The sequence below is a fragment of the Lutjanus erythropterus genome, chromosome 3, assembly GCF_056507025.1.
Source record: "Lutjanus erythropterus isolate fLutEry1 chromosome 3, fLutEry1.hap2, whole genome shotgun sequence".
NCBI classification, from domain to species: domain Eukaryota; kingdom Metazoa; phylum Chordata; class Actinopteri; order Lutjaniformes; family Lutjanidae; genus Lutjanus; species Lutjanus erythropterus.
This window is the reverse complement of record NC_139319.1, coordinates 7,260,701-7,287,387: the sequence shown is the minus strand read 5'-3', so window position 1 is coordinate 7,287,387 and position 26,687 is coordinate 7,260,701. Positions and strand designations below refer to the sequence as shown.

General features: G+C 40.5%; 2 protein-coding genes across 3 annotated transcripts in view; one reads left to right on the top strand and one right to left on the bottom strand.

Annotated features, from left to right (window-relative positions):
• Positions 1-9,150, bottom strand: part of pvalb7 (parvalbumin 7) — a 61,114-nt gene extending 51,964 nt beyond the window's left edge. Inside the window, exon 1 of one of the 2 annotated variants that reach the window (XM_084714834.1) lies at positions 9,027-9,150. The gene's annotated coding sequence lies outside the window, so the exon portion shown is untranslated. The remainder of the gene's footprint in view (positions 1-9,026) is intronic. The other variant, XM_084714836.1, reaches the window with a different exon arrangement.
• Positions 1-21,774, top strand: part of ncf4 (neutrophil cytosolic factor 4) — a 48,976-nt gene extending 27,202 nt beyond the window's left edge. Inside the window, exons 7-10 of the mRNA XM_084714833.1 lie at positions 9,183-9,281; positions 14,554-14,705; positions 16,805-16,870; positions 21,373-21,774. Coding sequence (XP_084570959.1) covers positions 9,183-9,281; positions 14,554-14,705; positions 16,805-16,870; positions 21,373-21,580 — 525 coding nt within the window. The 3' untranslated portion in view covers positions 21,581-21,774. The remainder of the gene's footprint in view (positions 1-9,182; positions 9,282-14,553; positions 14,706-16,804; positions 16,871-21,372) is intronic.
• Positions 21,775-26,687: the final 4,913 nt, after the last annotated feature.

Here is a 26,687-nt window from a genome sequence, read left to right as displayed (position 1 = left end):
ATGACACTAAATGTTCTGATCCTTTAATTGTTTCATCGAAAACATAACAGCAGGTTAAATGGTAATGAAAATTGTCATCAGTTGCAGCTCTAATACACACGGTACTGTAGTTTATTTTTAAAATCTTGCTGTAGGAAAGCGGGATTTTAAGATTTCAGCTAGATACAGAAGTGCCTTGCACTGTGAGTGTTTGTGTGTTTGATGCGTTTCAGCACTGTTTGCGTAAGTGGCGTTGTTTGTACTGTATACAGCCTGTAATGTGAGTGCCTGTCTGCAGGTGAAGTGTGTGTGTTTTTGCAGCTCTTGAACTCTTGTGTGCCTTACAAAAGCATTTAACTTTTTCTAACCTTGCACTACACAGAAACACACACACGCATGCACGCACATGCATCCATATAGAAACGCACTGTACCTCTCTGCACACTACAGTGGTGTTTTATTGTCAAACTAAGAGTAACAACTCCATTTCACTCTCTCCCTCTGCCTCCCCCCTCCCTCCCCTCTCTCCCACACAGAAGTAAAACACTGGTGTACTCTACTCACGAAGCAGCCAGCCTACTCAACATTTATTTTAGCTCTCTCTCTTTCTCTCTCTGAGAAAAACGACTGCTTTTCTGTGTGTTTTGTGTGTGTTTTGTGTGTCCTGTCATGTGTTTTCAGTGCAGGGAAGTGGCTGTTAGAGTCCGTCCAAACAACGATCAATGGCTGGTCTGAGCCTGATGGATAAGAGGAGAACGTAGGCATTTGTCACAGTAGGGCTGGTGCGAGCGTTTACACTCCAACACTTCATTCCACTCCACTTAGTATTAGCTCAGGCTTAGCCCCAAACACTGTGATGAGTAATTGTTGTTGGCTGTGGCACAATGAGCTTCAAACAAGGTCAATGGGACAGGCATGATTTTAACGGCACAGGAGCTGGAGGACTGTTTCGTCCGATGTGACAAAATTAGGGAGTGACAGGCGGGGATAGATAAGCAGGGACAGACAAAGTAGAGAAAAGAGGCAGACAGTATGTTAAAGAGGCACAAAGATGAAGTGAAAATGCAAGAAAAACCCCCATTAAAGTAGAAAATTGAAAATCAAGCAGGTCCTAATCGACCGAGGCTCAGCCCGTCTTCTTTTGCAGTGAGAGCTATTAGAGCAGAAATTAGATCCTATTTTAGATAAAGACCTGCCCTAGCATGAAAAGCTGATATGCAGGTACACTGTGCACTTATCTTCAAATCAGATGTTCACGTTTACCTTTATTATGAACTGAAATTGTGCTGTGGAAGGTTGATTAGTGCATGTGGATGTGAAGAATTGTGATGAAATTAATATAGATTTAACAGGTTTGCTATAGCACATTGTTTAAAGTGCATGGTGCAAGTGCATCTAAAGGGTGTTCAACTCTACTTTTGTTAGTTAAATGGTGCATAATTTGGGCAAAAATTAAGGTGCAAGGTGCAAAGGGATCGTATTTAATCTTTTAATTTACCATAGGCGCGTTTTGGGCATAAAATGAATTAAACCAATCAACTCCCATTCCCTTTAAAAGTGTATTGGTATTTAAATGACAGATTCAGCAAGTTGGAGAAGTTGACAGCTTTCTGCTGATGAAATGTATCAGCTTGTGCACAAACTCAGGGGATGCTGGAATGACGCACTTTCCAAGAAATGCAGTGCAGCAGTAACTTTGACAGTAATGGAAACTGCATAGGGACAGCTGGCATTAGTCTCCTAATCATCTGACAGTCATCTGACCGATGCTCTGACACGTGCAGCTGCACATTCCTGTGTATATACCAAGCAGATTTCAAGCAGATTGTGAACCTGCCTATGTAGGTGTGTCTATATCTGAATAATAGACAGGCAGGAAAATACTGCATCACTGACTTTCGACCAGGTTTTTGTTGTGCAATGGCTCAATTGTTTTCTGCTACCTCAAATTAGCACCAACAATGTGCCTGATGACACTCATTTTAAGACCAACTCACCCACAGGCGCACAGATGGGTGTACATTTGCTGCTTACACAACATGAGCACGGGCACATCTGTCTGAAAGTAGCAATCACAGCTGTGCTGTGCTGCACTGTACACTGCTTTGCACCGGGTGTAAGATAGGGCCCCTTATGTTTCTTCCAGTTAGCTGTGCTTGTAAAGTCTAAACTCCTCCAGTACTCTGTTTTTTATATATACATTGTTTTATATATAACACTGTATCAAATGACTTTGTATGTCTAATGTAAAATGGTTTGTTGTACTCTCACCATTCCTATTACTCTCATATCCAGCAGCAGCAGGAAGCTTCAGCTCTGATAGACCCACTGCACCCTGCCTGTCAAACACTAAACACAAAGAGACGAGCTGGTGAACATACTGGACCGTTTAGCAGCTAAGCAATATAATATTTTTCCTCAAAAGTTGTTGGGGTTCAAACCAGAGCCAAAAGAAGAGCAGATGTTAAACTTAGACTTAAATCAGGTCACCAGAAACAACTTCGAATAAGTGCTAATCTTGTTCTATTTTTCTAAATTGTTAAACAACTTTGGGAGTTTCAATGTTTTAGGGCTGTATGTCTCTCTGCTTTTTTCTTTTGCCCCCTAGCAGCTGACAAAATCAGTTAATGCAGCTTTAAGTTTCTAAAGATGTGTAAAATCTGGTCGTACAAACTGTTGAGGTTAAGGTTGGAATATTCATAATCTGGTGCTCAGTGTACCTACTGACATGCAAGAAAAAATGAGCACAATTAGAAGACAGGTTTGTAATGCATACTGTAGTTTATCTGTGACAGCTTGAGAAGCAGAAGTGAACTGCACACACACACACACACACACACACACACACAACCCGTGCAACCTTTGCTCATCCTCGTGTGGATATTTGAGCATATCCTCCTGTGATCCTTCACTCCAGGCCTTTCTACGAAGTGGGCCAGAGACTTAAAAAAATACACTTTCATTAAACGTCAGGGAGAGAGAGAGAAAAAAACCTCAATTCTCATCTCCACCTCCCTATTGCCAGACTAACGAGCTGAGGGTTTAACAAGCTCATTAAGGCGGGGTCGGCGCGAGTCTAATTGTACCGGATGATTGCTCCCGGGGCTGGCTGAACCCAAGGGTTGTGTGGCTACATTTAGAGACCGTTCTTTTACTGGGCACAGAAGGTACGCCAACACTAAATACCTGCTCTGGATAAACTAGAGTATTTATTTAGTGAGAGGAGGCAGAACAGTACTGTTTGCTTTGCATGGCGGCTCAAATTACAAAAATGTCAGCGAGGAGGCCACTGTATTCCATTCATTACAGAAAACAGATTTGTAAGGATGAAATGTGGCCAGACTGTGGGCAAAGGAACTCTTGTCTTTGCGTCGTCTATCACAGATTTCATCCTGTATGATTGTTGAATAACATTGCAAAGCGGTGATTCGTAGAATCATGCTCTTTCTCTTTCATTCTTGGTAGTGCATTTACCTTAGAGTTGCATTGTTTCTCAGTGAACCTCTGGGGCAGAAAAACGAAGCCAATGCGAAATTTCCAAAAACTGTCCAATAGCAGCTGCCTCCAAAGGCCAGTCTGTCCTCATATACCTCTACATTAAAATGACAAACTTCTCTAGAGCTAATTTTCCTCTTCATGACAACTATACAGGGATGAATTTTCATAAACTCATCCGTTTAAATTATATTAAGACTTAAGTCACACATAATCAAAGGTGTGTACGCTTTGAGTGACAGGTGGCTAGCTGTTAGGTGGCCGCTTCATTCGCTGGCTTCAGTTCCACTCACACTCCACCTCTTTGGACGTTTTTGGATCAGGCCAGTGTTAGGTACTGCCTGGAGGCTGACGGTCACAACCACACACCACCACGCACAGAAGTAACACCCCCTAAATCTGCATCATGAAAAAGGTCAAATTAAGTCAATTTTCCTGCACGCAGCAACTGCTCGGCTACTTTCTGCTTCCTGTTGGTTGCAAATGGCGTTGGCAGGAGAGATATTGGCAAACAGAGTTTTGTGATGGGCTTATTTGAGTTGGCATATAATCTGTTTTTGTCACCATCTGTTGCCTGTGGCTTTATTCTTTAAGTTAATACACTAAGGAAATTGTAAGTTTTGTTGCAGTGTGAACAATTGTTTAGTGCATTATGGTTACAAAGTTCCTGTTTTTGTTTTTTTTTCCCTTTTCATTCTTTTACTCATCTCAAAGTGAAGTTATTTTTGCTTGCCAGATCCTGAAAAATAGTATTAGACTAAAAACTCTGATTAAATAGCACACACTCATACAGTCAGCTACTATATTACCCACCGCACTGAGTTGTTATGGCTCACTCATCAAGTTAACTTCTTGATTAGGTGACTAAACTGTCTGTAGAGACACAGGGGAGGACAGAGAGAGAAAACAAATTGGATGAAAGACAAAGACAGAAATAGAGACAAAGGGAAAACGACAAATAAAGGTAAAGGGATGGAGAGGTGAAACAATGATGTGGGAGCGAGATGAAAGGAGGTATAAGGAGAGGGGGAATTGCTTTGTCACATCAAATTCAGTGTTTGTGTTGCAGATAGTAGCTTATCACCACCAACACATTTTCACATCATCTAAAATTACAGCCAGCGGCGGGTCAACGCTATAATAAAAGACCGTCTGGAATAATGCATTAAAAATAGCAGCCCCGAATTCAAAGAGAGAGTGTGCGTGTGTGTGTGTGTGTGTGTGTGCAGGCATATGTGTGTGTGTGTGTCCTCAGGGTCAGGGTAATCTCAGTGGATTGTTAATCCAGCCAGCTCCCTCACTCCCCAGCTTCATTAATCTGCCATCAGCCTCTGTCTCATTTTCTGTAGGCACACATATTACACATACACACACGCACACTCCGTGCACGCAGTCATTCATTCGCACACAGCACATTCACACTTACGCACTCCAACATTTCAACATGTCAAACTTTTTGATGCTATTTTACTATAGGTTTTTTTTTCAGTAGTAGCCATTCTGTAAATATCCATGTAGTAAATTGTCTTCAGTATAATAGTTTTTGTTAATATCTGGGTCCAACTTTCTTGTGCAGGATTCAAATTGCATACCTTTGCACAAAGGAAAGGATGCATGCAGGTACTGGATGTAACACGACAGACTGAGATTCTGAGGAGGAACTCTAGATGTTGTCCGTTGTCTTTTTTGTTCTTTGTTGCAACTGCATGATGTGATGAATCCTCTCAGCTGAGCTGATCTTTGCATCTCTGTTGCATTTCTGACATTTCTGAATAGCTGTTCAAAGTGTGTTTGCTGACCCCAGTGGTTGATTTATTCAAACATATTTGCAGGTACCACTAGAGGTCCTCACAGGGTCAAAAATGTTTGCCCAAACCCAAAAAGACCTATAAATTTACTACCCAGAATCAAACTAGGCCCATCTATTACTTTGTGTCTTATCTAACGTAGCTTTAATAACTTCCTCCTCTGTCCCTGGCCGTGACGCATCCATCCTCCTTGACAAGAAAGTTGGTGAAATACATCCAGGTTGGCTTGGCTAAGCCACTTGTTATTTCAGCTTCAAAGTCCACTTGCTGTCACGGTGACGGATGGCAAACTCGACTAGTTTAGAATCAGCTTGCCTTTTTTTTGGCTTGAACAAAAGAAAGATTGTTTGACTGGTCACCTTTACAAAGTAAAATAACAATGGCTCATTCATTGTCAGCTGCTAGTGTTAGCATTGCTAATTTGCTATCATCTGTGCACTTTGCGCCTTCTATTCTCTGGCCCCACACTCTCTCACTTGGGGTAATGCAACAAGCTGTAAACAACACAAGCTTAGCTACTATCAGCACACATGTCACCTGAGAAGAGGTTGGCGGAAACTGCAGAATTCAACAAAACTTGCTCAGTTTTGCAAAAAAAGCTTATGTGCTTAATTGGAGATGGAAACCCTGGTTCCTTAATACATCCATGATTGCTCCACAAGGATCTGATGAAACCTTTTTGTAGGTCATACGCAACAAAAGTATGATCTAAATGACTCTAAAACACTTTGCAGAGTTGAGGGGAACAGTAGAGCCCATGATTATCTCTGGGTTCTCTGCTCCAAGCCACATTACACATCATCTGACCTGTAGTTGATATAACAACAGTGATTAGTCCAGCTTTAAGGATTAAAACTAATTTTATCTTGCTTATACACTCCTAGCATAACAATGGTGAGGTGCTGTCAGTCTCAGTCACTCACTCAGAGTCACTTGATGTGAAACAACCACGTGAAAACAGCAGTGATCCATCAGCCCTCTGCAGCTCTTGCACCTCTGTATAACTTTCACTTTTCTTATCTCCTCCTCCTCCTCCTCTTCTTCCTCCTCCTCTTCCTCCCCCTCTTCTTCACCTCCCTCCCACTGCTTTAACCGCTCATTCTTTTTTTGGTCTCGCTGCACCTCTCCTGATTCTCCAACTCTCTTTCAGTTTCACCGTCTGCAGTGATTGCTCTCCTACTGTGGCTGTAATTCTCTCCACAATTTCTGAGTCCAATATAATTGCTCATCTTCTCTTTTTCTTTCTTTCTTTCTTTCTTTCTGGGAAGTGCGTGCATGCATGTTTCCTTTTGGATCTACATGCGCACATCAAGTTCAGTTTATTGCCGTGACACAGTACAAGCACTATGGGAGTGAAAAGACTATTGTAGCTTGTGTGTGTGTGGTTGTGCATTTAGGAAAGCTTTTGTGTGTACATATCTGTGTGTGTAGTAATAGGCTACTTTATCATCCGTCTGTTCACAGAGTGTCTTTGCAAAAAGGACAGAAATAGGTTTAAAGCATCGGTAATGACTCTACTGAGTTCTACTTTAAATGCAAATGCAGCTTTGGCAGGCTTTTATTCCAGATACACTGATGCTAACCAGGATGGTCGAGCATCCTACCCCCTACTCACACACACACTCACACACACACACTTGCATTGCAGCGTGGCATCTCCCCAGGCTGTACCACTTTTGCAAACTCCTCGAACAGGCTTTTTACTTAATCGCCCACAGACATACACTCACTCACTCACATACACACACACACACACACACACACTCTTTCACACTCTTGATGCAACAATACTCAGCCCTTCCTATCAAGTACAGTGCACTTTGTATAATCAGACAGAAGTGCTGCATGAAGACAGGGCTGACAAGTCACGTCACTTAATTGATTAGTCAAGAGTGGTTGACAATTTAGACAACTGATTATTCACTTAAGTCATTAATCAAGCAAGGAAGCTTAACATTTGATAGTTACAGCCTCAAATGTGAAGATGCTCTGCTTTTCTCTACATCGTCGTAAATTTGGCAACTTTTGAAATGTTCATTTTTAACAGAGGGATTTGTTTCATTCACCCACAACTAGTGAACCAACTCATGAATGACTCCTTTGGTCCTGTATTTTTTGATAATAATACAGGGTCATATATTTTAAAGGAGCAATAAGTAGCAATTTTACATCCCAAAAGGAGTCCACAGTCCAAATAGTGAGTTGGAGCCATAGACAGTATATTAAATAGGTTGAAATCCTATTTAACATACAATCTATGGTTGAAGTGAGCTGTTTCCTCTGCCCCCTCCTCGCCAGACCCGGTGAATCTCAGGCAGGCTGCAGGAACACTGCAGGAACACTGCAGGACGAGTGCAACATTGCCATTTGACATTAATGATGACATTAGTGATGATGAATCCTGCACTGTAAGTTGATCAGATGTTTATAACTGCCAATGTTTTGCTAAACAAACAAAACAAAAAGCATGCTAATCTGAAAATCCACACTCTGGACTTCAGTCGCTGCCTGCCTTCTGCCTGCCAGACTCCATTAACATATTGTTCAATTTAACCATTATAAACATTTACTCCTCCTAAGATGAAGAAGAAAGAAGAAGAAAGTTTATGGTTTTTTTACAACTCATAAACAGAAACTTATTCATTCATTCGGCATTAATTTGAACTCTAATTAACATGAAGCAGGCAAACAAAACCAGTTGTCCCAGGAACTTAACATATTTCCTTAATTTCTAATGATGTATCACAGTCATTCAATGATTTATTACAGTAAACATTTTTCAGATTTCTTCTTTAAATGGCACAAAACTCAGTCAGATAAAGGACCATTTACTCAGGCAGACTAACATGTTCAGATAAACCAGCCTGCTGCCCCCTCACTCTGTCTGCTACTATAGGGGATTGAAATTGGGCAGGTTAACAAGGGGGATGCATTTTGGTCATTTTGCCAGCAATCTGAGGGGGATGGCATCCCCTCCTTATCCACCCTCAAATCGCTGACTGGTCTTTGGGTTTTCATCTGAAGGTCGGACAAAACAATACATCTAAAAACGTCTCCCTGGGTAACTGTGATGGACATTTTCACAATTTTTCAATGTTTCACAAAATGATCTATGCGTTTGCCTTAACTAATAAAGGCTTTTTGACTATATCACTGGTTTTGTGCAAGTGTGTGCTTGAAGTAAGCATGGTGTCTTCCCTTTTTCTAATCCATACATTTATTGAAAATGAAAATAATCATGAGTTGCAGACCTAACACACATACACACCTCAAAAGACTTAAAATAGATTCACCAATACTATAAAATACTATTGCAAATTGCAAGAAATATCTGCTCCACAGAAACACAGAAATAAAATGATTCTTCTTTAGCATCCCTTCTGTCTCACTCCCTCACTTTCTTTTACTCTCTGTTTCTCTCTCTCTCACACGCACACATTTCACAGGTTTACTCCTCTTCGTAACAATTCTCTCTCCCCCTCACAAATGTTTACTTCTTTGAGCAGATGAATTCACTCTCCATCTTCCTCTCTCAATAACACACATCCTTACACACACACACACAGGTCTTCTTACACTCCAAACTTCACTACTTTTGTGCATCAATTCTCTAAATTGCTCACAAATCTTAACTTTGTGAAACTGTTAAAAAGAAGGCATTTCTTCCTTTTTCTCTTTGTCTCTTTTTCTCACTTATACACTCACACCTTTTTCTCCATCAGCAAAAAGTGTGCAAAGTCTTACCTGTCCGCTCTCACCGTCTCTTCTCTCTCTGTGTTGAGTTTGTCCGTTTCTCTCCCCTCTCGTTCCCCTCTCCTTTCACTGACTTGTGTGTGTGTGTGTGTGTGTGTGTGGTTTCTTTTGTGTGTGTGTGTGTGTGGGTTTGCGTGCGTGTCCCAGGCGATGTTTGACTTTCGCGGCAATGGCAAGGCGGAGTTGAACCTGAAGAGGGGAGAGGTGATCTTCCTGCTGCAACGAGTCAACGCCGACTGGCTGGAGGTAAGAACGCAGAGAAAGAGAGGAGAGAGTGAGAGAGAGAAAGAGTGGGAGAGGGAGGGGGGAGAGAAAAAGAGAGGGAGGGAGAGAGGGAGAGATGTAGAGAAGGAGAAAGGGAGGGAAAGAGTGGGAGAGTGGAAGGCAGAGAAAAGATGGATGAGAGCGAGTGAGTGAGAGGGAGGGATGGGAAAGATAGAGAGGAGGTGGAGGGGGAGAGGAGACATGAGCCAAGAAAGAGAAAAAATGGAAAGAGAGAAGGAGGCATCTTCATCAGGATGGTGAAGGAGAAAGAATGGAGGAGGACAGAGGAGAAGTGATGGAGGAAGAGACGGGGCAACGACAAGAGATAAATTAACAGAGACTGAATAAAATGAGATTCTGTGGAGATTTTGTTGCCACCTCACTGAATGAATCACACGACCACCTCCTCTCCACCTCTTCCAAAAGATGGCCAAAAGTATGTGGACAGAGATATCTTGAGTTCAGTTTATTGTTCCTGCATCCACGTGAGGGTCTGCAACAGTTACAGATGGTCTGGGGTTGTAAAGAAATCATTTTCCCAGTTTCATGTGGAAGAAATTCACTGGTCTGCATCGAGATCTGATCTCAACTCCATCCAGTGCTCATGGAATAAACTAGAACATCACTTATGAGCCAGACTCAGTCATTCACCATCAGTGGCCGATCTCATCTGGCTTAAAGGGGCAGTTTGGATTATTTGAACCGGGGTTGTATGAGGTTTAGTGTATTACCTGCAGTAGATGATGGTTGATGCACCTTCAGTTTGTAGAAGCAGTACCGGCACTAAGCAATGTGCTGCTGCAGACAGAGTCAGCAGCAAAATGTGTTTTAGCCACATACATGTACGCTACTTTTAAAATATTTTCAGCGCATAACCTTGCTGCCACATACCCTTTTCCAGCGGGAAACTGCCATTATATAAGGCAAATATTGCTCTCTCCAAACCAACCAAACTCAACTGGCCAAATTAGTAATTTTACTTTGCAGAACACAGGAGTTGCTGGTCTACCGCTGCCTGAATTGGTTAGTTTGTTTGTGGTATTGCATGCAACCAGTTTTAGCCATGAAAGCTGTTAGAATGTCTTTAGTCTCTACTGAGTGTTAAGAGACTTTTTAGTGTAAATGACTCAAAATATGTTTTACTGCTGACCCTGTTGGCACCAGTGCATCACTTAGCTTCCTACACTGTTACTCCTGATGCTTCTCCAAACTGGGGACATGCTGACTGCCATCTACATCACTTTAATGTAGAGAAATCCCAGTAGCTGGGTCCCAAAATCTCTTTTGCAGAAACTTTTTTTTGCAGAAAAGTGGAGGTTTTATTGCATCAGATGAATGTCAGTGGCTTGGATGACATTCAAAAATCTCATGCTTTGTTTGAGCGTCAACATACTTTTGGCCTCAAAATGAAGATTTCTATATTGCTTTAGCGAAAGATTTCTTTTGTTTTCTTATACCTTTATTATTGAGTAACTTTACCCTGCCAAATGTCTTAATTACACAAAACAAACCCTTCATAAGTTGCAGCAGCCAAAAGTTAATTAAAGAATATAATACAACTTAAAAAAAGATTAAAACTCTTGTCATCCCCTCATGGCAGCAGCTGAGTACACTGAACATGAAGTATCTCCACTGGTGTGATTGGAGGTGCCCTGCTCCACTTTCCTTACTTAATGAACAAAATGTCCTCATTACACACTGCCAAGTGTCACGTGTAAGTCGTCGCCTTCGTCCAAAAATGGGATGTGGGACATTTTAATTAGCTGCTCAACATAAAAATTCACCGGAACATTGGAGCCGGGAAATAGTTGTCACCGAAATTCTGCTTTGTCACAGACTACTTAAAGAAAGGTCAGGAAACATGTTGAATAAAAAACGTGCAAGGTGTTGAGATGGAGTGTGAGAGAGAAGCCGGGAGTGGGTGAGTGGGTGAGTGGGAGAGAGATGGAGGGAGGAGGTGGAAGCTGATGTGGTGGGAGAGAGAGAGAGAGAGAGAGAGAGAGAGAGAGAGAGAGAGAGAGAGAGAGAGAGAAAGAGAGAGAGAGAGAGAGAGAGAGGGAGAATGAGAATGAACATGGAGGAGGAGGACGGTGCTCTTATCCTGCCCCTGGCTTTCTAGAGATCCAAAAATCGTAACAGAAAAAGGCTGATAATAATAACCTTACACAACACTATCTTGTTGTTCTTTTTTGGCAACTTTGCATCCATGCTAGGAGCAAGTGCTTTGTTTTTTCTTTTTTTTGGAGGGGGGGTGGGGGGGTGGGTGAGGTTAATGTAACACTTAGAACTTGTGAAAAGTTGACTGAGTGCCTTTGATTTAGTCAGTGGACAGAACAGAGCGGCTGTGGGTGGAAAACGTGACAAAGCCAACTGGCAGACTGGTGCATCAAGGTGAACGTTTCAAACACACCAGTGGAGAGACACCTGAACGGTTTGAGGGTTCCCAGAGAAAATGTGAAGATACTTTTCATGTGATGAGCAGCTTCTGTGAGGGGTGACCAAAAACCAGGAATTAAAGGGATAATCTGGGGGTCCCTTGTCAGTGTAGTACTTAATGTAGATGGCGGTTGGCACGCACCCATTTTGGAGAAACTGCAGGATTACCAGTGTTGGAAGCTGAGCAATGTACAGCTGCCAAAAGGGTCAGCAGCCAAATGTATTTAAGCCACCTACGCTTCATTTTCACTGTGGTTATATAAGACAAATATCGCTCTCTCCAAAGCAACCAGACTCCTTTGGCAAATAAGTAATTTTACCTTGCAGAACACGGGAGTTACAGGTCTACTCCTGCCTCAATCGGTTAGTTTGTTTGTGTTATTGTGTGCCTGTAGTGTTTTTAAGGGTAAGTTTGGATTCACCAAAGTCACACAATAACAGCAACAAACTAACTGACTCAGGCAGTGGTAAACCAGCAGCTCCTATATGATCTGCAAGGTAAAATGACTAATTCTGCCAATGGAGTCTGGTTGCTTTGGAGAGAATGATAAAACACCACTGCCTCAATCTGTTTGTGTTATTGTGTGACTTCAGTGTTTTAAAGGGTTAGTTTGGATTCACCAAACTCAAGAAGAGTTAATTAATTCTCACACACTGGTCCTTTAAAGATATACTGTAAAACTCAGACCTTTATAAATGACACTAATCCCTCTGCTGCAGCTCCTCACTTAGTTTATATTGATTGTTAGTTTGTCATTTCTGCATGTATGAGTCAGGTTGTCCTCTCACCACTGTAAATAAAAAAAAAACAGTAGTGAAATTGTGCATTTAGCTTTTCTTATACTGAACAAACACTATTAACATTTGAAAATGTGAGTAACACCTTTTTATTTGTTTTCTACATGTGCAGCTGTTGCACTGTTGATGCTCAGTGGGCAACAATAAAGAGAGCGATTGAACTGAGCCGTACTGGTGTGAGGTGTTTTTACTTTAAAAAGGCATCTCAGGCTTAACAAAGAGGCAGTCCGCTGCTTTTATATCTTATGTAAACTGTCGTGAAGAGTACTACCGAGTGCCTGTGAAAATAGTTGAATAACATCTTATCATTAATTATTACTAATGTCTTCATAACGTTGTGGCTCTGGAGGACAAACATTAGAAATGTGTTCATCACCTGAGTCATGATGGCTTGCATGGACTACAAATTTACAATAGAATTTTTGTAAAAACAGGTTCTTCTACCATCTTATCACCTACAGAAGTGGTTCCACTGTAATTTGATTATTTTTATTAACAGTGGATTTGCTGTTTTTGCATGAAAAATCTATCTGCTGTATGAGTCTTGTGTTGAGCGAGCTTCTGTTTTGAACAAGGTCTGGGTTAAAGGTGTGTCAGATTTAGGGGGATCTATTGGCAGAATATGGCAAAAATGTAATATAATATTCATATTAATGTTTTTATTAGCATATAATCAACAGAAAAGAAGAATCACTGTGTTTTTGTTACCTTAAAATGAGTACATTTCATTTTTTTACAGTCATGTTTAACCGCCATGTTTCTATGGTAACCCAGAACGGACAAACAAATACTGTCTCTATATTTGGCCTTTCACATTTTGCATGACTTTTGCAGCTACAGTAGGTTCACCTAGAAAGTTGGATGAATTCTTTGCAGTCTGAGGCCACGAAGTCCTACACACTGGTTCTTTCGAATGCAGTTCTTCTTCTTCTCTTCATCTGAAACAAAAGTTATGTTTCTGATTGCAGTGTCAGAACCAAGTAGATGTTTTGTAACAGGAGGAAGGACCTGGTTCATTTTGCAGCTATATAGCTTTCAAATATTATTCATTCAAGTAGTGTTGTCACAATACTGGAATTTTTCATTTCGATAAAACGCTTTAAAAAGATATCTATATTCAGTACCATTTTCGATACCCAGGGGGAAAATTTAATCAACACTGAGGGCATAAAAATTTTTTTGTATTAAAACATAAATCTAACAAGGCTATAACACGTCAACGGATATAGCAAATGAGTGTCAACTCGCTGTTGGACAGGAGAGAACAAGAACATGCAGCTTTTACTGAGAAAAATGAATATTGAGAGCATTTCAAATATTCAGTAATGATATTTATCAGTATATTGATATTTTTGACAACACTACATCTTATCAACACTCATCACTGTAAGGCTACCGATGTTCAGAGCCATGGTCGGGGCCGTAGACTCTGACTCACACAAACCTCAGTCAGATAAAGGATCAGTGAGTCAGGCAGACTGCACTAACATATTCAACTAAACAACCCCTTAACCCTGCACTGATTTTGGCGGCCATTTTGCTGGCAATAGGGGTGGCGTCCCCCCTCATCCCTACCTCAAATGACCTACGGTCAAAATGTTTTTTTGTCTAGCAAGCAGGCCAAATGTCCAATATTTCAGTATGGGTAGGAAATGATCATTTATTGTACTGTTGCCTGATCATATCAACATTGTTACATAAAACAGTTCATGCTGCTGTGTGTGTACACGCTCAGACACCAGGGGTGCAGTAAAAAAGGCTGTATGGTTGTGATGAGCTCTTGTAACATCAGCAGGATATGAGGAATAGGCTAATTATTCTGTAAAACGTCTCTCCAGATGCACGTCCATGCTGCTTCCTTGTGTTTTTCTTCTTTGAATCATCAGCCGTTCTCATCATCGCATCGGTCCCTTATCACTTCATCTTCTGGGACTTGACTATTGTGATTTCTCATGATCTCTTTGTCCGTCTTATCTTCTCCTCTTTTCTCTCCTTGTCCGTCCTCCTGTCTTCTCTTCAGGGCACAGTGAACAATCAAACAGGCATTTTCCCACAATCCTTTGTGAAGATCATTAAGCCCCTCCCAGAGGGTGATGCAGAAGGTGAGGGTGAATGCCCGACCTACAGCTGCCTGCGCTGCTTCCTGCTCACCCCCTCTGGAGTCGACACCAGGTCTGTTCAGAAGTGTGTGTGTGTGACAGTAATTAATTTGATATCGACAAGTCAACAGGATGTCTCTGTCATAAATTTTTTGCAGAAAACAAGAAAAAAAGGAAAAATTGTAATGCAGAAATCTGACATTAAGTTTTGATATGAAAAATAGTTTTCAGATAATATTATAATTTTGATAAGTTAAGTATTACAGACAGATCAAGGGTTTCATTTGTAGGTTTTGAGTGGCCATACAGTGACGCCACATTATATTTGTGTAAACAGATTGTGATTGTGGGGAAAATTAAGTTAACAAGTGCTGCCTTCCATTTAACTCGGAAATTGGAGCTGGGAATGTCCGCACCCAAGCTGACCAGTTCCAGTGCAACAAGTCGGAAATTGACGCCTCCGGGAAAACTTTTGTTGTGCTTGGGGTGGGGCAAGCGCCGTTTGCTCCAGCCAGTTAAGCCACTGTTGGCCAGTGTTAGCAAAGACATTTTGACACCGTAGACACATGTTGGCAAAGTAAAAGATTTAATCAAATGTAGGCTACTTGTACTGTGGGGCGTTTTGCTCTCAAAATACAAAGCCTTTTGAAAGTGTCGTTTCCATTTCCTGGGAAACACGGGGTCTGACTAAGAACTGGAAAACAATCAGGTCAGTAGAACTCCTAAGTAATGAAACCTTGTTTACTACTCCAGCAAGAAGGTTGAACCTTACTAACGTCCAGCAAGAGACGATTTCTAGTCCCTGTTGAGTCAGACAGCCAACTCGAGCTGCTTTCTAGAGCGTGTGGGTTTTCCCAAACTGGATAAATACCACACATACAAACACAAAACTGCTTAGCCAGCTCAATCTCACTGTAACTGAGATATCTGCCGAACAAAGACATTTTCCACGGACACATTTAGCCACTATGTCCAAAAATGTCACGTGTACTTTTAAGATAGTTGTGCCATGTCACAGACTCACTGGCACAGCTGATGAAGGATGCTAAACAGATTTTTTGTGTGATCGAAACATTTCCAGAGAGTCCAAAAGTCAAAATGTATTGAAAAAAAGATAAATGTAATCATTTCCACAATGTACTTTTCTTTATCTAACAAAATATTCTGCTTGAATCCATATTTGTTGGCATTTGGCCGTCACAAAACTTCTGTCTGTATTAACAGAGCATTGTAGCAATTACATTCATTAACGAAAGTTGATTTAATTATTCCATAAATGTTACTTAACAAGCCAAACAAGTCATAGTCAATAGGCTTACTGCTTACTGTTTGTGATTTTTCAAAAACATCACCTCTCTGGTTGGAGTAATATTTGTAATAATGGGCGTGATGTGCTGCCAAGCTGATTTGAACGTGTTCTAGATGTCGAGTTGGTCTGAATTACCTGTTGCATAATTAAAGTTTCATGTTACTTAAGCTTTATTATGTACGTGACTTCTGTAACTTCTACATACGTAACACACTTAATTTAACTCAACACACGATCTTTTCCTAAACCTAATCATGTAGCGTTGGTGCCGACAACCAACCAATCAGCATTAACCATGTTTTTAACGTCACATGACTCATGTCACGTACTTAAGGTCCGGTATGTTTGTCACTGATTCTCTCCAGCGGTCGTATATGTTGTTCCAATCAACCTAATGTGGACATGTTCAGGTTCAATATGGTTTATCGCAGCCATCCTCAACCACTGGGCTGAGGCCCACTGGTGGCCATCTAGTGGGCCTCAGAGGCAGTGGTGCTGCCAAATGGTTAGATAAAATTTTTTTGATGATTTTGAGATGACCCTGGAAATATAAAACATGAACGCATAAAATCTGGATTCACAGTGGTAAAGCTGAGCCGAAAGCAAAGTGTGTTGAATGTGGTAAAATAATTCCACAGCTCTTTTTTTTTACTCATTTATTTGGGGAGGTGGTCCTTGGACTTGTTTTTGATCAGTTACAATTTAAAACAGCTTAAGAAACACCTTAAAAAGACACTTAGAAGGCCTTTAAAAGTTTGATTGACACTTTAATAGTTTTTTTTTTGTTTTTCCTCAGAAACAAATGGGATTTTTAAGTCAGCATAATCAAAAGTGAACTGTAATATGTGTGTTCATTCTCACAGAGATGTGTGTGTACAAGAAGACCTCACTATCCAGCCAACGTACAAGGACCTCCTGTCTCGGATGAGGTAGGTTTATACTGAATTCGATACCTGCCTGTAACGTCCTGTCATTTTTTTTTTTTTAGTAGTGCCATTTTTAAGGACAAACAAAGGATATGATGGACATTTAAAAGTGAAAAGTCATGTTTTTATTTTGTTTACACCCATGTGTGAAACAGTGTTTGAAGAAAAAAGAAAAAAAAAAAGCTGACTGTTGTTTCTGTGGAGGAGAAAATGATTGTATGCAACCTCACACCTGTGAGTGAATTACAACACCTCCCAAAAAATGTGATAATGGAACATAAAACTGACATATTTGACGAAGGCAGTGGAGCGTGTGACAGATACACTATTTCTGCATGAAAACCTTCAGATCTTCACATCATAATCACATTAACAGTCTTATGTAAGCCTTTTTCCAGTTACTTCTTTCTCTCGGTGCCCCAGAATTACATCAATTAAAAAGTGCTGACCGGTAATCTCTGCCCTCAGCTTTGTAAAGCATTTGTGAAGTGTTCAACTTGTTTTATTGAGCCCATTTTAATAAATTAGACTTTAAAAGGTGCTAATTTAAATCACAAATGAAAGTGTTTTGTTCTCAAATCTTTGCGCAGCAATGCAGATTTCCATATCTGGTGTTTCTCCTGCAGATGCACTGATGAACTCGGGCGATTGCTGACCTTTGTGACCGCACTTTCAGCATTTCACTCCCTCGGTATTTTTAGTGTGTTCATTGCAGAACAAACAAGGATGAGTAAAAGTCCATTAATTCCCCAGCCTGCCCTGAGGGGCAGCATATTTAGTCATTGTGCGCCGCAAACCTGCAAATTGCCAGTTGCCAATCATCACCGTTGGTCAAATTAGTTCCTGCGGGACCTTCGACTCCCCGCCCTCCCCTCCCTCGGCACCACCATCGCCGGATGCATATGCTCATTACACTATCATATCTGTTCTTCTCTGTCTTTTTCTCTTTCATTCTCACTCTCCCTCAATCTCTCATTATCTGGTAATTTAGATAGGTGAGCGCTGTGGTGATTAGCCCTCCCCATTCATAATCAGTTCATTTCTTCCGCTTATCTGCTCATTATTGTTTTTCTGTGTTCGGGCCTATTGTGCCCTGGAGTAGGATGGATGAGACCCTGGTCCTGAGTTTTAATATGGCTCAGAACTGATAAAGGGAGGGGAAGAGTGAAGAAAACAGGAAAGGAGAGGGTGGCGGTGGAGGTATGAGGAGAGAGTACACAGAAAAAGAGAAAAGAGATGATTGTGTCATTGTGAACTCGACAGAAGAAGATGGTGAGGAAGGAGAATAATAAGTATGAATGAGTCTAAAATTGAATAAATCCAGTAAATGTAATAACCTGACATATGGGATCACATCATATTAACTTTTTTTATTACTGACTTTGTTATTTGCGTGACTTTAAAGGTATAATATATAACCTTTATGCACTGAGATGTCTAAAATGTAAATTTGGCAATTCACTTGCCCAAGTGGTAAAAAGGAATTAAATTATTAAAATATTAAATTTCAATTAACCACTGAAGTAAATTTTTATGCAAAATGGCAGAAAATGTTGCTTTCCTTCTTATATAAAACTAAATATCCTTGGGTTTTTAGATAAAACGAGACATTTAAAGACATCACCTTGGACTTTGAAAAACCGAGATGGACATTTTGTAGACGTTGCAGCCCCAGACTAAATATGACAGTTAACTTTAGTTGTTGTTGTTATTTGATTACCTCTAATAACTAAAACAATTTATACAAGTGCAAGTTAAAATTAACTCTGAGCAAGTACATTTCTGACCCACTTAAAAAAAAACAAAAAAAAACATTAACATTGAACCCTGCCAAGTCAAGAGCTAAGCTAGCTAGTTGATGTAAATTTATATAGCTTAGCCTGTAGCTTATAGGTTTGTCCCAAATGTCTCGTAACGTGTTTCATCACAGATTTTACAGACGACTGTGTGTTTACTTTTGGATGCAGATAAACATTTAGACATCTCCTACCAGACCGCCACAGCTTCTTCTCCTGTCTCTCCTGTCCTGTCACTCTGTTGGAGTGTGTGTGTGTGTGTGTGTGTGTGTGTGTGTGTGTGTGTGTGTGTGTGTGTGTGTGTGTGTGTGTGTGTGTGTGAAGGGGGTCCCAGACGGGTGACAGCTGTTAACAGTGGCATAAATTTCAAATTAGAAATGAGTCAAGTTATTAACTGCATTGAAGCAGGAAGTTTTACATCTAATCACAGTGATGATGTCAACAAATAAATCAAATAATCCGGTCAACTCAAGACCTTCAAAAAGTGGTATTGAGACCAGTCTCAAGTACTACAGTACTATTGTGCACAACATTAGCCCAGATATTTTCAACGATGGTCAAACAAAGGGATATCTGTCATTTTTTTCATTTGGTCACCAGCTACAACTTCTGGTGAAACACAGGATACATCAGAAAGAAATGAAGGAAGTCAGCAAACATAACAAAATGTAAAGTGAATAAAAGTTTGATACGTTACCTTGAATATGAGTAACATCAGATAGAAGTTCATCTGCACCAGTGATTGTTAAAAAATGCAGACAACAAATCCCATGATCCCATGCTACTTCACAACATCATCAAACTACATAATGTCTTACCATCTCTGCTAGGCATAAGCCTGGAGGGGATCATGTGATCACTTACATGCATCTGTGTGTGACCAGTGGACTGCAGCCAGTCACACATACTGCTAGACTGATCAGCCTCATATTTTCTGTTTTCTGAAGCGCCTCTGTGAGTCATAGTTTCTGAAAAATGTTGAAAAACTTTTTTTATGCCTTCACACCGGCGACAGCTGTGGCCAGAGGCTGTTTTTATGTTTTATAGTCTTAGTCTTTAGTATAGTCTTTGAATGCAATATCTCAAGAACACCTTGAGGGAAATTGACACAAGTGTTGGACACTGATGCTATTAGCATAACTGTTGCTAATTAGGATACTAGCAGTGTTGGAGAGCAACTTGTTAGATGTAATTGAATTAATAAATATATCTAATTATAATCAGTACAGTAGCAGTTATGGAAAAAATACACTGTTACTGATTAAAATGTTGGTGATTATATTCCCCTCTTGTCGTTTTGTTGTGAGAGATCCCCATTATGTTGTGTGCATTTAGGTTTGCAAAATTAAGATTGTGTGAAAATGTTTTAGCACATAGTTTTACATTTCATCACACTCACACTCACACAGCAGCGAGAGACTTCAGCAGTGCAGCTGGTGGTGATACTACTGAATAACACTAGTCTTACATTTGAGTATGCATTGTGTGTTTTTGTATACATTGTGATCAAACTAGAGAGATCCTTTCCTCGAGACGGGAAATGCTTGCCCTCAAAAAAGTCCTTTCATTGCTGGTGGCAGGAAGCGACTTTGAAAGTCTTTGCATGTCCTTCATCAGACGTAACACTTCATCATGTTGTGCCTCCAGGACTCCTGTAGAAAACCTCATAAACTGTAACTGTGTCCCTCTGGTTCTGTTTTTTTTTTTTTCCTCCGTCTCTCTCTTATTAATTCCTTGACACAAACATAACTGTCTGTTCATATGTGAATGTGAATACAGTGAAAGTGGTGCAGTTGTCAAACTTAATATCTGCACTCATTAGCCGTTTCCTTTGGTCCAGCACATGTTTTCTTAGTGATAATTTTCACTGCAAAAATTTTAATTAAACTGTAATATATCAACAAAGGCCTTGTGGGGGCAGTCATTTCCTTTCGGTCAATTAAATGTTATTGCTTTTAACATAAAAAAAAAAAACTCTTAATATAAAAGAAACATATAAAAGCGTGTTTATTTTCCCAGAACAGACAGAATAAGAACCCCCACACACTAATAATAAAGCGATGATAATAAAGTGCAAAACCTAATAAGAGACATACATGTAAGACAAAATAAAATGAGAGTTGAAACAAAGAAATATTAGTAGATTAATACATATATTTACAGTCACTTGATGTAGTATTACATTAGACTGATTGATTGAGGAAAGTTCCATTTGATGTTCACCTCACTGTATGAATCTGAATCATGCATTACATGTAATGACTGTTTATTACAACATTAGATTGTTCATTTAAGTTGACAGTTTTCTCTTTTGGACATGTTTGACATTAGATACTGTGGAATTTCTCAGTCTTGGTAGCATTGCTTTGTTTTAAACTTGAGTCTGACTACGGTGATATACAGAGAGATGAAGCCCCTCCCTTTCCAGTGGAGTTTTTATTTAGGACAAAAAAACAAAAAATATGTCCGGTGTCAATTTAAAAGATAATTTTGTGATGATGTTCCACTGAAATTATTTATCCCTGGCCATTAACTACCATACATATTCTTTCCCCAAATAATGTCCCATGGTGCCCAGTGGAAGGGGATGGACTTTACGTCTCTATCATACGCAAAATTATTATTTTAAAAAAGGGAAACATGGGGATGAATTATCTGAAAATGCTGAAGGTCTTAAATCATGTTCTCCCTGTCCTTGTCCCTCTTCAGGAACGTCTTCAAGGTGGACGACATCGCCCTGAACTACCGCGATCCCGAGGGCGACCTGATACGCATCCTCGATGATGAGGATGTCCAGCTGATGATCAAGGAGGGCAGAGGTCAGCGGGGCAACGTCAACAGGCCTGTCAATCAGTTTCCGTGGGAACTGCACGTGACTTTGGCCTCCAACCTTTCAGTTTACAACACTGAGCCCTGAGACTGGAAACTGAGGGAAGTGGAAAAGATACTTGGTATTCTTATATCAGATTATTGAACTTGACCAAGTTAGTGTTGCTTATTTGTGGCTTGTCTTTTTTAATTTCTTCACAGTCTCATCCATGGTAAAAATCTACCTGCTGTTTCAGTTACTGTCTGACACATTTCAATTTGTAATAAACTAATTTAATAACATTTTCACATTTTGCATGCTTTAGTTTTCTGTTGGAAGTTGTTGCTATCAATTGCTATACACTGGAGAAGCAGAGTGGTACACAGACTGGTAAATGCAGGGCAAACAAAACCTTCAGCCACAGATTATCTCATACATTTGCAGATCTCAGGGTTGGCAGGAGTCAAACAGCAAAAGAGACGTAACTGAAGTGAATCTGAAGAAGTGAGGCTGTCATTCTAGCTCTAGAGGATAAAAACTTACACTTTTCACTCATTACAAAAAGGCTTTTTAAATTAGACACATCAAATAAACTTTTACATATTCTTTTTTTACATATACTTCATATAAAAAGTCTGACATCTGTGAAACATTGTCCAACACAGAGTCCGCCTCCCCTCGTGCTGCCGGGGTCTTGTTTGCCCATCAAGTGCAACAGCTTGACCTTGGATGTTGTGATGGAGCAGGTCTCTCACAAACAGTCTCTGGTTTCCCGTTGCTTGGCCAAACCTGCAGCATGGGTCTTATCCCTGCTCTCTTCCAATCCTGCTGGGGTAGTTTGCAGCGCTGCGTCCGGCTGATCCGGCTGGGTGGTTGAAACATACCAACTGCATTGTTGCTTGTCTAGAGATCCGCTGCTCTTTAATGCAAACACCATGGTTCCTTCTCCGATGCCTGAGAGCATATTTCTGTCATAGGTGATGCGTGTTTCGGCAATAAAGCCAAAAATATAACAGATTAAAACAAAAATGTAGCAAAATTTGACAGAGACATTGGCTGCACTGTTTGCATACGTTGCTGTTGCCATGTCAGTTCAAACATAAAGTACACGTACAGATTTATAAACAGTTTAACAATGCATGATTTACAATAAGAACTTCAGAATTTGTATTTGTAGGTTCCAGTTCCTCAATTATGATCATTTACTGTTTTTCTCTATTCTGAATCTTTTCGACTGTTTGTTGAACAAAAAAAGCAATTTGAGGGGGGATTCAGGACTATGGTGGACATTATTCTGCCATGTTATTGCCTAAAAGATTAATATCCATTCATATCCATATCCCAAAGACTTCTTCTAAGTATGAAACTTGCTCAGCTGTCATCATGGAAATCAGTTCCTGGTCACATGATAACAGGTTCTTGTATATGGAGGATATATAGGGAAACGGCAGTGGGATACAGTCGAAGCTAAGTCCTTGGAACTTGAATGTAGAGTATAATATGCATCCAGGGTTAAGGATAAATGTCCACACTCAAGATAATGAAAGTAATTGTTTGTTACAACCCTGTTAGTATTACCCCTGACCTTTTCACCTCTTTCTCTGAACTCTTCACCACTTAATCTGCAGCAACTCAGCAGCATCTTCTCTTTTTTTCCGTGAAATGAACAGGACATGCTTCAACATAATCTGTCAAGCTGCTTCCTAACAGACCGTTCTGTGCAACTGCATGTGAACGGGGAACAAAATCTGAATTTTCCACAGCAAAATAATCCGTGAATATTGATCGATTCTCTCAACCAGCTATTATATATTGAGTGTTAATTTGGTGCTGCGGGGGGAAAATCTTAGCTTGCAGTGGGACCGTAAAGTGTCTCCTCCATGGCTCTGTCTCTCTCACACCCTGCATTCTCATTTTATCCATGTGTCTGCATTTCATTCACCCTCGCCTCAGGAAATTCAAATACTCTATTGCCTTTGCTGGCAGGACAGTTTTTCCTCATCTCTAATGCAAAGTTATTCCCCTCATATTCCCTTTTAACAACCTCTCCCAGGCAATGTGGAAGTTATGCATCTTTAAAGGTTGCTTATCGCACCAGAGGCGACTGATACTTGCCCAGACTTAAGTGTAAACACCCTTATTCTATTGAGTATTCAGGTGTGTGTTTTGTTGTTTTCCTGGGAGTAAGTATTATTGGAAAAATGACAAATCCGGAAGGAGCATATGCATGTTGATTCAGTGATGACCCGGATTTGACAACAGATTTACATCTTTTTAAAAATGTCTGTTTATACTGAGAAGAGACAGCTTGGAGAGAAATCCAACTTATTTTGGGATTATTTTGGGCTGCGACCGACTTTTGTCAGTTGAATTGGATTCGGCTGTTCAAAACTTTATGAATATTCATCCATTCATTCCTTTATTTCATACAGACTATCAAACAGATGTTTGAACAGGGTTCCATGGGACGTTGAGGGTGACAGTTATGTTAACTTAATATAATTAACAAGCCAAGTTAGCCCTCCAAGCTAATGTGCACTAACTACGCTCACGACAGATCAGAAATTTGCAACAACAAATCAAACGAAAGGCAGAGACTAACATTTTGCTGTGAGCTGTAAGGGCCTGTTTCCACAGAGTGTTTTTTGAGTGCCAGCATCTTTTTTCAATTGTTCCCTCTGAGGAGAGATAGTTGAAAATCTCTGAACTATTCAGAAAGGAGCTGGTGTCATCATCTTCACTTTTTTATATTAGATATAGGGACGTGCGCAATCATCAACTATCCGATTAAACAGTATCACCCTCGTTACTCAGCACTAGAAATACTAGTCGGTTAAATTAATTATCAATATTTTTTTCATGCATGATGCCAGTTAACTGTTGCTGGTAAGATCTTTTGCAGCCGACTGCCACTAGCCGATGCTGCACCTCCGACAGACAACAGCCCTCTCACGTGCAAATGAAATGCAATCAAGGCAGGTTTTCTCTTCTTTATAGCAGAATGAGGTTTGGCTATGCATGATTAGGTGCAGCCATGACATTTTTACACATTTGTAGGCAGATGTAACCTATTGTTGGTCAGTATGCCCATCAAGCGTCTCGCATTCAACGCTGCTGAGAAGAAGCACGACTTCTCACACTCAAAAATCTCATCTTCAGAACTACTTTGTGTCCTAGGTGTCAGTTCCACTCGGACTCGTGCTGTGTCCAGGTTCAGAGCTGCCTCTAACCGTCGCAGACATCTTCACCATGCGAATGGTACGACTTGATGTAGTGGAAAGCCTGGAGAGCACTGTGGAGGCGAGGAGAGCTTCTGGGGACCAAAATGTCCACAGAGGTGCACAAAAAAATGACTGCTTGACTTGAAGCACCTCAGGGGGACCTAATTTTAGACCAGCGTCCACGGCAACAGCTATTTTGGAACAGCTAAGTTACACAGTTACACAGTTAATTCTCTGTCCTACAGTACAGCTGGGATCCCTGGACACATGTTGGTGTAAATGATGTTTTTTCAGGTGCTAATGGGTTTTTAGCTGATGATCTGATCCTGTGAGGCTCAGCACGTGGCCCTGCATGGCATTGACATGGATGCACACCACTATAATTCACTCTCACACTAATGTTATGTTGGGATGCAAAGAGCGTCAGCTTTTATTTATGTTTTTTAGGCTTAAAGCGTAAGAAACAAAACAAGCAGACCTCGAGGTAAGAAACTGACACTGCACACACAAATACACTCATGTAAACAAGTGAACACACTTTGATTCATCTGGGTTAAAATTAAAGTATGGGGGGGATTAAATGGATAAAGAGGACATGTCCTTGGTAAACCAGTTTGTCTGTGTGATAACTTTATTTACATATCACTCCGTTTCCAATTACACGTATTGCCTTTTTTCATTTCTAAAGAGCGAGTTAGATTTGCCTGTTTCCAGTGATTGGAAAGCACAGTGACATTGGTGTGACCCTGGAAGAGCTGGAGTGAAACACACATATGTGGTACTTTGAGATGTCACTCAAAAGGCAGCCACGCCTCATGATCACAATCACTTTTTACCGTGTGTTAATGCTTCCGCCGCGAGGGGCTTTGTGATTGCTTTCAGTCACTGCTTTGTTTTTGTCGCGATAAAAGGAGGAGCCCGTGGTCTTTAACCTGATGTCACATTTTCCACTTACATTTAGCTGATGCTTTCATCCAGAGCAACTTAACGCTGAGTGAGCATGGTCCCGCTCAAGGACACCGTTTATTGATGGACAAAGTGGCGGATCGCAGTTGTTGTTCTTGTTGTTAAGGGTTTTTTCTTGAGACAGAATTCATCTCCTTGTTTAGGTTAAGCTTTTAAGACTGATTTTCCTAGTGTTGTTTATTAAAATGTAACCATTATAGTGATGATTATTCATTTTAACTGAAGCTGTGATTGGAAATACTCTGCTACAGATTGTCACACCATGAGCAAATATCACTTCCAAAGTTGTGTTACTTGGTCAGTTGATGACATTTTCACTGCGTAACAACAGTGAAAAGTTGAAAACCTCAAAAATCCTGATCTGTTGCTGTAACATTCTGTTACCAGAATAATTCAATATTGTGGGAAATTATTTATTTTTTACTGTTAGATCTTTTTTTTAACAGTAAGAAAACAGCTCACGAATTTAGATTATTGGGTGGTCTATGCCTTTAATGTAAGTCAAGCACAGGCGCAAATATTGTATGGTAGTAACACACCTGCCTACATCTTTGGCATGTTGATCGTGTCTTTGGTTTTTCTACAGCATTGTGTGGGTCTGAGTTTACGCAGAAATGACGTCTGCTGTTGTTGTGTGTGTGTGTGTGTTTGAGTGTGTGTGTATGTGGGGGGGGGGGGGGGTAACAATAGCAGTCAGGTTTTAGTGAAACCTATGGAGTAATTAATCTTATTACTGAGGGTGTCTGCATCATCTGTTGGAGAACATTTTTATTCCTGTACGTCTGTGTGTTTCTGTCTGTCAGTCTGACGCAGCCTGCCTGTCTTGACATTTTGTCACTTTCACGCTCTGCATCCCTCTCTGCCTGTCATTCTCACAACCTACTCGGAGAGAAAGGGCAGACTCTATCTAAGTGGCATGTTCTCCAGTCAACCTTTGCCCAGAATTTAATTATCAACATTTGTCTTTGCTGCCACGGAGGCCTGTTGTACATCTAATTAAGCTCATAATGAATGTCATTAGGGCCAAA